Source organism: Trachemys scripta, chromosome 7 (genome assembly GCF_013100865.1).
Source record: "Trachemys scripta elegans isolate TJP31775 chromosome 7, CAS_Tse_1.0, whole genome shotgun sequence".
NCBI classification, from domain to species: Eukaryota; Metazoa; Chordata; order Testudines; family Emydidae; genus Trachemys; species Trachemys scripta.
In genome coordinates this window covers 18,557,185-18,570,549 of record NC_048304.1, presented here as the reverse complement: position 1 = coordinate 18,570,549, position 13,365 = coordinate 18,557,185, and the positions used below count along the sequence as shown (strand labels likewise).

Genomic DNA, 13,365 nt, shown 5'->3' with positions numbered 1-13,365 from the left:
GTCATCACTGACATGTCATGTGACCTTGAGCAAGTCATTTTACCTCTCTATGCCAGTTTTCCCATCTGCAAAAGAGAGAGAATAATAATTACTCTCCTCCAGCAGGTGGTGTAAGGTTTAATTAACTCATGCTTGTAAAGTGCCTTGAACAGTGCTGCAACAGTCTATAGTAGTATACGAGTTATTAATTGGATATAGAAGCTTTCTCTGATTTTTCTTAAGAAGTTTTCAATATTGTCATATAGTTCACTTTCCTCTTCATATTTTTTTTCAACAAGTTTCAGTCATATGGTTGGGAATTTGACTTAACACCTTAAGTCAGCATTTTTCACTTTTCATACATCCATCATTCCTTTAATAATCAGGAATACTGATTGTACAGAAAATCTTTCCAAAAGTAGCTTACTTAAGCTTAATTTATGTTTTTATATTTTATATTATATTTAACATTCTTTGTTTTACCTCAATGCTGCTGATCAGTTCTAGATACCGAAGATCTCGTACTCTGGTAAATGCCTGTTAAAGGAAAAAAGAAAAGAAAAAAGTAGCCACTTTATTGGCCAGCAAGTTTACTGATTTTGTGTTATATATAAATCAAGTTGTGGAAATAACATCAGGATAGACAACCAAACAATATATTTATATTTCTGTATATTGGGGAGACTGAAAACATGTCTTACTTTCTGTTTGTTTTAGTGCCTAACCCAATGGAGCTCTGACCATGATTGGGGACCCTGGGCACCACAATAAACAACAACAGGGTACTATCCAACCGTTTATTATTTAAAAGAAAGAGCACAGAAGGAGGCCAGCAGGCATATGCAGGTCAGTCCCCTGAAGGGACACAAACCACCAGCTAAAATGTTGAACAGTTTTATTCTGCAAAAAGAAGAACAGGAGTACTTGTGGCACCTTAGAGACTAACAAATTTATTAGAGCATAAGCTTTCGTGGACTACAGCCCACTTCTTCGGATGCATATAGAATGGAACATATAATGAGGAGATATATATACACACATACAGAGAGCATAAACAGGTGGGAGTTGTCTTACCAACTCTGAGAGGCCAATTAATTAAGAGAAAAAAAACTTTTGAAGTGATAATCAAGCTAGCCGAGTACAGACAGTGTGATAAGAAGTGTGAGAGTACTTACAAGGGGAGATAGAGTCAACGTTTGTAATGGCTCAGCCATTCCCAGTCCTTATTCAAACCGGAGTTGATTGTGTCTAGTTTGCATATCAATTCTAGCTCTGCAGTCTCTCTTTGCAGTCTGTTTTTGAAGTTTTTCTGTTGTAATATAGCCACCCGCAGGTCTGTCACTGAATGACCAGACAGGTTAAAGTGTTCTCCCACTGGTTTTTGAGTATTTTGATTCCTGATGTCAGATTTGTGTCCATTAATTCTTTTGCGTAGAGACTGTCCGGTTTGGCCAATGTACATGGCAGAGGGGCATTGCTGGCACATGATGGCATATATCACATTGGTAGATGTGCAGGTGAACGAGCCCCTGATGGTATGGCTGATGTGATTAGGTCCTATGATGATGTCACTTGAATAGATATGTGGACAGAGTTGGCATCGGGGTTTGTTACAAGGATAGGTTCCTGGGTTAGTGGTTTTGTTCAGTGATGTGTAGTTGCTGGTGAGTATTTGCTTTAGGTTGGGGGGTTGTCTGTAAGCGAGGACAGGTCTGTCTCCCAAGATCTGTGAGAGTAAAGGATCATCTTTCAGGATAGGTTGTAGATCTCTGATGATGCGCTGGAGAGGTTTTAGTTGGGGGCTGAAGGTGACAGCTAGTGGTGTTCTGTTATTTTCTTTGTTGGGCCTGTCTTGTAGGAGGTGACTTCTGGGTACTCGTCTGGCTCTGTCAATCTGTTTTTTCACTTCAGCAGGTGGGTATTGTAGTTTTAAGAATGCTTGATAGAGATCTTGTAGGTGCTTGTCTCTATCCGAGGGATTGGAGCAAATGCGGTTATATCTTAGAGCTTGGCTGTAGACAATGGATCGTGTGGTGTGTCCTGGATGGAAGCTGGAGGCATGTAGGTAAGTGTAGCGGTCAGTAGGTTTCCGGTATAGGGTGGTATTGATGTGACCATCGCTTATTAGCACAGTAGTGTCCAGGAAATGGACCGCTTGTGTGGATTGATCTAGGCTGAGGTTGATGGTGGGATGGAAATTATTGAAATCATGGTGAAATTCCTCAAGGGCTTCTTTTCCATGGGTCCAGATGATGAAGATGTCATCAATGTAGCGCAAGTAGAGTAGGGGCGTTAGGGGACGAGAGCTAAGGAAGCGTTGTTCTAAGTCAGCCATAAAAATGTTGGCATATTGTGGGGCCATGCGGGTACCCATAGCAGTGCCGCTGACAACTCCCACCTGTTTATGCTCTCTGTATGTGTGTATATATATCTCCTCATTATATGTTCCATTCTATATGCATCCGAAGAAGTGGGCTGTAGTCCACGAAAGCTTATGCTCTAATAAATTTGTTAGTCTCTAAGGTGCCACAAGTACTCCTGTTCTTCTTTTTGCGGATACAGACTAACACGGCTGTTACTCTGAGTTTTATTCTGGCTATTTTAGGACTTTTCACTTTCATAGTTAAGCATGGCACACTTTTAAGCAAAATAAGGAAAACTGCTCTGTTCATATGCTACAAGGCAGAACACAAGTAAGTGACAATGTTGATCAAGTATTCTACATATGCTTAAAGTTTTTATAGCAAAGACAATTTATTGGATCATTCTGAAAATTCAGTATGAAAGTAGAACAAACATATTACAATGCAGAGAGAGAAAAGAAAGTTAAAAAGAAGAACAGGAGTACTTGTGGCACCTTAGAGACTAACAGGATAAGATAAAAGTACTGTGACACAGTGTAATATCCTTTGCCAATTAAGATAAATATGCAAACAAAAGTCGCCAAGTGGCAAACTCGCCTCTGGTTACAGCAGTTTAGCACTTACTTTTGACATACAATAAAACCCAGAAATTAAACTCTTCATACATTGGGATGTTCCAGACCTCTAGCCAATTAAATGCTTAGGAGGAATATATATTCTGCTTACCCAAGATCAGATGAGGAAGAATGAGTCTTTAATGTCAAATTTTCTAGAAGCTGCTTTTGTTCAGGTTAATCAGCTCTAATTCAGAGGCCTGGTCTACACTCGGGGTGGGGGGGGGGGGGGAAGAGGAAGGGAAGGGAGGAATCGATCTAAGTTATGCAACATCAGCTATGTGAATAATGTAGCTGAAGTCGATGCACTTAGATCTATTTATCGTGGTGTCTTCACTGCAGTAAGTCGACTGCTGATGCTCCCCCGTCGACTCCGCCTGCGCCTCTCGCTCCGGTGGAGTACTGGAGTCGAAGGGAGAGCGCTCAGCGGTCGATTTATCGCGTCTTCACTAGACGCCATAATCGACCCCTGCCGAATCCATCGGTCTGGAGGTAAGTGTAGACATGCCCTAAGAAGATGACAGTACTCACCTTCCACGGAGGTACTGAAAACGTCTTCATTTTAAGAACTATTTGCATAAAATCATCTATAAAGTTGCACAGAAAAAGTATAGTCCAATGCCTCCATTTATGAGAAAATGAAAAATAAAAACGTTTAGCTTCCTATGAAATCTTGTGTCATTACGTAAAGGATGCCTATGATTATATGCCCACTTCCAGTGTATTTTTAAAATAATTTTGTGTTTCATATGATATTGATGGCACTATGTTTCTTTTGACCTTTTTGTTTCACAGATGGTGGTACAAAGACTTTACTCCATGGAAAACATGTACTCCAGCATCTCCCATTACAGAGGCCATTCCCAAACAGGGCTACTCTAGCAGGCAGAAAGTGTGGCATTGCCACATATTTTCTATCTGCAAAGAACTGAGTGATGAACCAACATAAAGAAAGTACAGTCTCCACTTTCAAAGTGCCATGCTCTAAACAGGAGGGAGACAAAAGAATAGGAATATTAGCAACAGAGTATTACAGGACAAAAACTAGGAGACAACAGATAAATTTCAGCTAAGTGATTCTTTGCTGCCACCTAGTGAACAATACATGTAATACAATACTATATCCTGATTCTTTCTTCTTGTTGAAATACTGTATCCTAATTTATTTATTAAATTCATTTCTGGAGTTGAAATGGAATTTTGTTTCAAGTTTTTCTTTATGAGTTTAAATAGCCAAAAATATAAAATCAATTTCTCTTTAGTGTAGGCCAGGGGTCGGCAACCTTTCAGAAGTGGTGTGCCGAGTCTTCATTTATTCACTCTAATTTAAGGATTCACGTGCCAGTAATACATTTTAACGTTTTTGGAAGTTCTCTTTCTGTAAGTCTATAATATATAACTAAACAATTGTTGTATGTAAAGTAAATAAAGTTTTTAAAATGTTTAAGAAGCTTCATTTCCTCATTGGTCCTGCTTTGAGCAGGGGGTTGGACTAGATGACCTCCGGTGGTCCCTTCTAACCCTGATATTTTATAATTTAAAATTAAATTAAAATGCAGAGCCCCTCGAACTGGAGGCCAGAACCCGGGCAGTGTGAGTGCCACTGAAAATCAGCATGCGTGCCATAGGTGACACGCGTGCCGTAGGTTGCCTACCCTTGGTGTAGGCATTAGATATTCTACATGTTTTTGACAAGAAGAAAAATGAAGCATCATAGTTTGGCTTTCATGATGTGCATAAGATCTTGAGTTGATACTTCATATTTAAAAAAAAATAGAAAAAGTATGTTAGATACATGAACCACAGCTCCTGGTGATATAATAGAAAGGTTAAATATGAAGAGGTTACAATGTATGTATACCACTTTTCACTTCAATCATGTGTTAATACGAAATTTCAAAATTCCTGTTGCACAAATAAATAAATGCTTTACCTTTTTAGCAGTTTCAAACTCTAGACCTTCTAAGGCCTCCATAGCCAGCTCTTTCCAGTCAGTGTCAGTTACTCCTAAACAAGCAATCTGATAGGCTTCTTTGAACATTTTCCGTTCCAGGTATTGATACATAGGAGCAGACTGAGGATTTCCATTAAGAAACATTTATCAAAAGCAAAATATTGAGATATATTAGTGAATGTATTTAGTGGATAAATCTGCTCATTTTCCAACCCCAACAGTTACAAACCCACTATGTAACCAATCTACTTTCTGATTTATAAACAAAAGTGTGCAAGGTATAATGATAGTTTTGACAATACAGTAATTTATTCTGTGAATTCAGTCATCCCTCTCCAACATAAGTACAATACAGAATAGGATAATTGAATTCCAAACCCTTTTGTCTGAGGGCACTGTTTGCTAGGGTCTGAGATCCTACCAATTCAGTACAAGTATTGATGTAGTGCATTCCTTACTCATCCACAACTAGAAATGATGCCAATGACAGTTTTGGGAACAAGAAATGCAGAATAATGTCCAGTGCTTACACTGATTCTCCCATTTTTTGGTTTTGGTGTTCATTTTTAAACCATTGTTAAGTAGATGAAAACATGAAAAAAGCAGACTGCATTTCTAGTGTCCACGGACAAATCAGTTATACCCCACTAACTATATTACTTCCATTGTTTGTGGTCCTTCCCATAATGCATGAAGAATCACTCATCTGATTGGCATAGAATCTACAAATACACCTCTATCCCGATATAACGCTGTCCTTGGGAGCCAAAAAAACTTACCACGTTATAGGTGAAACCGCGTTATATCAAACTTGCTTTGATCTGCCGGAGTGTGCAGCCTCGCCCCCCCCGGGGCACTGCTTTACTGCATTATATCCGAATTTGTGTTATATCGGGTCACGTTATATCGGGGTAGAGGTGTATATTACAAACTGGATACACCTACAGCTTAGAACATTTTATACCACTTAAATATTGCCTAAACATATCCAAAAGGAGCAACAGCAGGTCATTAATAAGAGGGTACATGGCATGGGTAGAACATGGACATTTGAAAAATAACATGAAAAAAGTGTGTGTGTGTGTGTGTGGGCGGGGGAAAGATGTGCAGAAACTGTAGGCAAAATAAGTTTGTACAGAACTACATTGTCATTATGGTTCAGTGCTTTTAAATTTAATTGATTTGTAAACAAAATGGGGGGACAACTATGATAATACGAGAGCGCACTTCAGCAAAAGAGAAGGAAAAACTCAGACACTTAAAGTTAATGAGTCCAACAGTTTTAAATTTTGCACAGCTCACACAAAAGGAACTAGACAGTGTTGACAGATCTGAATACACTAGGAGTTTAGATTACATTAATTCTGGTAATATGAAGCAGACAAGTTTCAGAAACATTCTTTCATTTTTTTAAACCATATTGTTCAAAAAACACAAAACATGGGTTAATTAGATTAAAAATTACCTGAGGAACTTCAACAGCTGACATAGAAAAAACATGAAGACAGAAAATCTTGGAGCCATTGTATCCCACAACAAAGCCTTGAAGTTTTTGCTGATGGACAGGAAAGTTACTAGCTTTGATGTTGAGGTAACCCCCTCCGGAAAAGCAAAGCATATCCTCACACTGTGTATTCCAAGCCACGCTATTAGCATTGGGTTCCTAATGAGCATATTATATGGGTGATTAAATTACTGTGCAACAAAATTAGATCTTTTCCCCTAAGCAATACATGGCCTTCAGCTAGACAACTGATTATGTTATAACCTGTATAAATGTATGTATTTTTTACACTAATTCTTTATGTTTAGGAATATACTGGTACTTAAAAGTTACAAATATTGCCACATTTTCACAGCACTTGCTTTATGCTTATTAAATTGCAATAATTTTGTCTAATATGTTTCTTATTTATCTTGCTCATCACCTTTACTCGTACATTAAATTAAAATCCTTCCACAAATGGACACTGGTTCCTAGCTATCAGAATCATTTAATCTTTAGTTCTGCTTTCTGGCATAAAAAGAATCTTATAGGTCCTATCTTAATAATACTTCATGCTTCCTATCCAAGGATCTACCTGAAAATACTTTACTAACATTAATGGATTAAGCCTCATAGAGGGACTATGTTAATTTCCCTATGAGGGAAGTATTATAATCCCTTTATATTAGGCAAAACTGAGGCACAAAGTGATTTAGGGTCTAATCCTGCTCCCACTGAAATCAACAGCAAGACCTCCCCGCTGACTTCAATAATTCAAAGGCAACATTACATGGACCCAAGTGACTTGCTAAAGATCACACAGCAAGTGCATGGACGAGGTGAGTAAAAAACACAAATCTCCTGGCTCCCACTCCCTTCCCACCAGACAACACTCTCTGTAGGGAGCATAATGTATTAATATCTACAACATTCCACAGTTGATCTATTTATATTTGTATAAATTATTATGGATGTTATCTACATGTAAGAAACAAAAATCATATTCTGAATCCCTAGCAAGTTTCTCTCTTTTTTACAAACATTTAAAGGTTTTGATTTCTTACCTGGAACAGCAGCTCTTTGGTATGAATATCATATACTAGGCAGGTGTCATTTTCATCTACTACTGCCAACTTGTTTCGGGATGCACTCATATCCAGACAGCGCACAGCTGTGGATTGCTTCAACAGGACAATTGCAAAAAGATTGTCCACAAATATCTTCAGAATCTGGACATATTTGAAGTCAAAGTTAGTCAGTCAAAGTTGCAGTTACCAAAATTAGCAATAGAATAGGGGATATTAACTCTGCTGTTGAAAACAGAACTGTGATTACATATTATGAAGCAGAAATATTAAAATATTAAATATATGTAAGAACTAAAGCAGCTTGAAAATGCTTTCAAAGGCTTATACTCTTGCTTCTTTACAGTGTGCTAGTTTGCAAGCTAATGTAAACAAAATATATGCAACAACCTACTTGTAAAAGTTACATTAATGCACTTATATGATGGTGATGAGCATAAATATAAATAGAACAAAGACTACGTAGGGCAACAACCTAAATATTTAAATACTTGCTGTGCTGCACCCTCTTTGTAACCTCTATGCTGTATGTAACTCCAGAACTACAAAGAAACTGTCATTTGTGTTGTATGACAGTCTACAGTTTGGATACCAGTTTCCCCATTAACTAACTCAGATATGGTATTATTCAATTTTTTATAACTGTAATTTACTAACATTAGAACACATATAGTACTATATAAACATTCGCTAATGATAATTAAGGCTAAGATTTTGTCACATTTCTAGTAAAAGTCACGGACAGGTCACGGCAATACAGAAAAATTAACAGAAGCTCGTGACCTGTCAAAGACTTTTACTAAAAATATCCATGATAAAATGGGGAGCTCAGCTGCGGGGTCTCCACACTGCCTGCAGAGGCTGGGCAGCTCCAGGGTCCCCCCACTGCCCACGATTTCCAGGGTCCCCCCTCGAGCTCTGGGGTCTCCCTGCCGCCAGCAGCATCCAGGAGCTGTGGGGGGCCCCCCATTGCCCGGGATGGCTGGGAGCTCCAGGGTACCCCTGCCACCTGCAGTAGCTCAGAGCTCCAGGGGGCCCCTGCCACCCATGGTGGCAGGGAGCTGTGGGGTATCCCCACTGGGTGGTGGGAGTACCCCGCAGCTCCTGGCCGCTGTGGGCAGCAGAGGAACCCTGCAGCTCCCGGCCGCCAGGGGTGAATTCACAGACTTTGCGGAAGTCATGGAATCCATGACTTCCGCAACCTCCGTGGAAAAAAAGCATAGCCTCAGTGACAATATAGTAGTATTGGGCAATTAAACTACTGAACAGCCTTCAATAGATGATGATAACATTTTTACTGTATCAGTTTCTGCCAGATTCTCACTTCTTCCCTAAATCTGGTATTCAGAAGGTGGGATGTAAAGTTTTGGTAATATAAGGGTTTGGATAGTATCAAACTTCATGTGTGGTTTGTAAGCAAACTAAAGCCAAATATGCTACTTATACTGCTCCATTTCTTTTAAATATAATCATTATTTTGAAACAAATATTAAGACTGATGGAAGTTCATTGACTTTCAAAAGTGTGACAGGGGATCCCATTAAACAGATAAATAGTGGGACACCAATATTTACCACTCTCATATTCTTCTGCTGGCCCCGAGGCCCAACAGCAGCTACTAACTACTCTTCAGGAAAGCTCTTACGTCACAATGCCATCTGCCAGGCAATTTTACTATTGCATGGTCACATGGCTATCCCATTGATTTTCTACTGCATTAAGTGGAAACCCATCAAATGGGTACTCTGCAAGGAAGTATTAAATGTATGCTTAATTTACAAAGAAACTAAGCACCTTTATATACAAATATCTTTTGTATTATTCTCTGCATTGGATATGGTTTCAATGTAGAATTACGTACAAACTTGTCTGATTGACAGTGATCATCATAAAATAGCTATATGACAAATGCCAAAGGTCCATTTCTTATTGGGGGAGTCAGCTGTAGCGGGGTTGTCAGCAAATTATAGGGAGCCATTTTCTGTATATACACTTCTCTTGAGGTCCACCTATAAAGCATGGGCAATGGGGAGCAATGTTTTTGTCTTCCAGGGTAACCTACAAGTGAGCAGCTAAAAAGAAAGAACGTGAGCCCACAGGCGAGAGATACAAATAAATGAGTTTTTTTGATTCAGGATTAGGCTCAGCCTGGGCCCATGGAATTCAGGTTATAAAAGTCTTCGCTGCTTCTGTAGTCAGCCCTATGTATTTCTGTACTTAAAAAAGAGGTAAGTCTATCATAAAGCATCACCTGGCCATTCTTCAGACCTACTAAGAGGCCTTCTCTTCCTGAAGGGCCTCCAATTACTTTAATGTAACGAATGAGAGACTCCATCAGCCACTCCCGCTCTTTAACACCATTAAATGAGAGGCACTGTAGTCTTTTCTCCTAAAAAATAAACAATTCTGTGATGTACAATAAACTACATACTGGTAAAAAGAAAATCATGTCACTTTAGTGAAATGTGTTCATATCTATCCAGATATGCCCGTCTACATATATGTACATAGAAAACAAAAGACTGCGAGATACATGTCACATCAATCTAGCAGACAAAATATATTTTTAAAAATTTCTGATGGTATCAAGCAGAATATCAAAAACCCTTTTTCTAGCACCTTTCATCCCAAAAGATCCCACAGCACTTTATAAACAGATACGCAAACTACATACAGAGATCATTTCACTAAAACACAGCCATCAGTGAAACGAGACACAGCAGCTGTTTAACTGGTTTGAGATTACATTACAGTACACATTCAATTGCATAATCCATTACAGTTTTTTCAGTATGCTAATCTTATTCTGCCATCCCTTTCAAACATGTGTACCCTTCTCTTACTTATCAAGACTATGTTTAACTTTCAAGTACGTACCTGGCATAAGATGATGTGATCTGAACATACAACCAGCAAGTTGCATTCAAATTTCTTTGCTATCTTTTCCTTCACACGGTAATGCATGTCTGAGGAGTCATCTGAATATAATTCATAAATCAGGATTTTCTCTGGCAGCTGGATTGCTAATCTGTTTTTGTAGATTGCAATTTTCTTTACAAGCTCTCTGCATTTTATTCTAACTGAAAAGAAAGAAAATAAGAAAACATAATTTAATACCATGTTAAACCATGATCACAATTTAATCCTTACAAAACATTTCTACACCGAACAATCAACTCTACTAGAATCGAGGCTGTGGCTCCACGTCAAGTATAGGCTACCCATACATGTTACTGGTTAGCAGTAGGTCACAAGTTACTACCATTCATTACTTGTGAATGATGTACTATGATGCATGTTCCAATGTCTCTTTCCTGTTAAAAAACTGGGTGAGAATATTTTAAAAAATTGTGCTTAGAAAATGTTAGCACAAGTCTTCAATGCTGTTAATAAGAACCACCTTTACAGATATAATGGACTATACAGAATCTCATGATTTCAGATAGAGATAGAGAGACTTTATTTTAATAGCTCTTCCCTCTCCTAATGACCTTTCAAATCCCCACTTCTTCCATTAAGTCCTTCCGTGCTGATCCTCCAGAGATATTTGCTCTACTTCATGTTTGCATTTTCACCCCATGAGTTGTATGCCTCAACCTTACCATCAGTGTTTATCAAAGACAGGAAGTTCCACGAGACAGGGACCATACATTTGAACATGCTAACAGCTATTATTAAAAAATAATAATGAAAATGAAGCTAAGACTTCAATGTAAGAGTGACACTACCTTTTTGCTCAGTAATTAGGTGCTGGACAATAACATCAGTCATGCTGTCCCTGTAAGCGTAACGATCTTTATAGAGTCCATGGACTGTACTGAAAATCAGCTGATAAAAGGAAATTGTTCCATCCTGGCATCCTATCGCCTGAACATAAGGAGAAAGATCTCAAAAACTCATACAATCACCTATGTGTCAACCAATGATAATTTATAAGCAACTACAAAAAACACGCATAAAAATTAGGGCTGTAGATTAATCGCAGTTAACTCATGCGATTAACTCAAAAAATTAGTCACGATTAATCGCAGTTTTAATCACACTGTTAAATAACAGACTACTAATTGAAATTTATTAAATATTTTTCAATGTTTTTTTACGTTTTCAAATATATTGATTTCAATTACAACACAGAATACAAGGTGTACAGTGGTCACTTTATATTATTTTTTATTACAAATATTTGTACTGTAAAAATGATAAACAAAAGACATTTTTCAATTCACCTCATACAAGTACTTTAGTCCAATCTCTATCGTGAATGTGCAACTTACAAATATAGTGGGTTTTTTGTTACATAGCTGCACTCAAAAACAAAATGTAAATCTTTAGAGTATACAAGTCGACTCAATCCTATTTCTTGATAAGCCAATTGCTAAGACAAACAAGATTGTTTACATTTATGGGTGATAATGCTGCCCTCTTCTTATTTACAATGTCACCTGAAAGTGAGAACGGGCATTCACATGGCACTTTTGTAGCCGGCATTGCAAGGTATTTATGTGACAGATATGCTAACCATTCATATGCCCCTTCATGCTTCAGCCACCACTCCAGAGGACATGCTTCCATGCTGATAATACTCATTAAAAAAAATAACACATTAATTAAATTTGTGCCTGAACTCCTTGGGGGAGGATCGTATGTCTCCTGCTCTGTTTTATCCGCATTCTCCCATATATTTCATGTTATAGCAATCTCGGATGATGATCCAGCACATGTTGTTCATTTTAAGAACACTTTCAACTGAAGATTTGACAAAATGCAAAGAAGGTACTAATGTGAGATTTCTAAAGATAGCTACAGCACTTGATCCAAGGTTTAAGAATCTGAAGCATCTTCCAAAATCTGAGAGGGACGAGGTGTGGAGCATGCTTTCAGAAGACTTCAAAAAGCAATACTCCAATGCAGAAACTACTGAACCCAAACCACCAAAAAAGAAAATCAACCTGCTGGTGGCATCTGACTCAGATGATGAAAATGAACATGCATGGGTCCACACTGGTTTGGATCATTATTGAGCAGAACCCATCATCAGCATTGACGCATGTCCTGTGGAATGGTGGCTGAAGCACGAAAGGATATATGACTTTACCACATCTGGAACATAAATATCTTGTGACGCTGGCTACAACAGTGCCATGCGAACGCCTGTTCTCACTTTCAGATGACACTGTAAACAAGAAGCAAGCAGCATTATCTCCTGCAAATGTAAACGAACTTGTTTGTCTGAGTGATTGGCTGAACAAGAAGTAGGACTGAGTGGACTTGTAGGCTCTAAAGTTTTACATTGTTTTATTTTTGAATGCAGGTTTTTTTTGTACATAATTCTACGTTTGTAAGTTCAACTTCCATGTTAAAGTGATTGAACTACAGTACTTGTAATGGGAGAATTGAAAAAGACTATTTCTTTTGTTTTTTTGCAGTGCAAATATTTGTAATAAAAATAAATATAAAGTGAGCATTGTACACTTTGTATTCTGTGTTGTAATTGAAATCAATATATTTGAAAATGTAGAAAACATCCAAAAATATTTAAATAAATGGTACTCAATTATTAACAGTGTAACTAATTTTGTGATTAATCACGATTAATTTTTGTAATCGCTTGACAGCCCTAATAAAAATGCATGACATTTAAATGAACACTAAATCCCTTACGTTACATTCTCCAAAATAGCAAACCAACTTTAGCCCTGATCCTGCTCACACTGTATTCAATGGCAAAACTCCCATCGACTTTAATGATCCAGGTGAGGCCCTATATGATCATGGATAAGGCTAAGTTTTTGTCATGGATGTTTTTACTAAAAGTCACGGACAGGTCACAGGCAATAATGAAAAATTCACGGAAACCCGTGACCTGTCTGTGACTTTTACTAAA

At 38.0% G+C, this 13,365-nt stretch overlaps 1 protein-coding gene across 1 annotated transcript in view; it reads right to left on the bottom strand.

Annotated features, from left to right (window-relative positions):
• The window catches only part of IFT122 (intraflagellar transport 122), a gene marked incomplete in the record, with an annotated part of 54,231 nt that overhangs the window by 28,651 nt on the left and 12,215 nt on the right, over nt 1–13,365 (bottom strand). Inside the window, 7 exon segments of the mRNA XM_034775403.1 lie at nt 463–516; nt 4,890–5,030; nt 6,376–6,573; nt 7,461–7,625; nt 9,733–9,870; nt 10,359–10,561; nt 11,210–11,348. Of these exon segments, the coding sequence (XP_034631294.1) occupies nt 463–516; nt 4,890–5,030; nt 6,376–6,573; nt 7,461–7,625; nt 9,733–9,870; nt 10,359–10,561; nt 11,210–11,348 (1,038 nt within the window).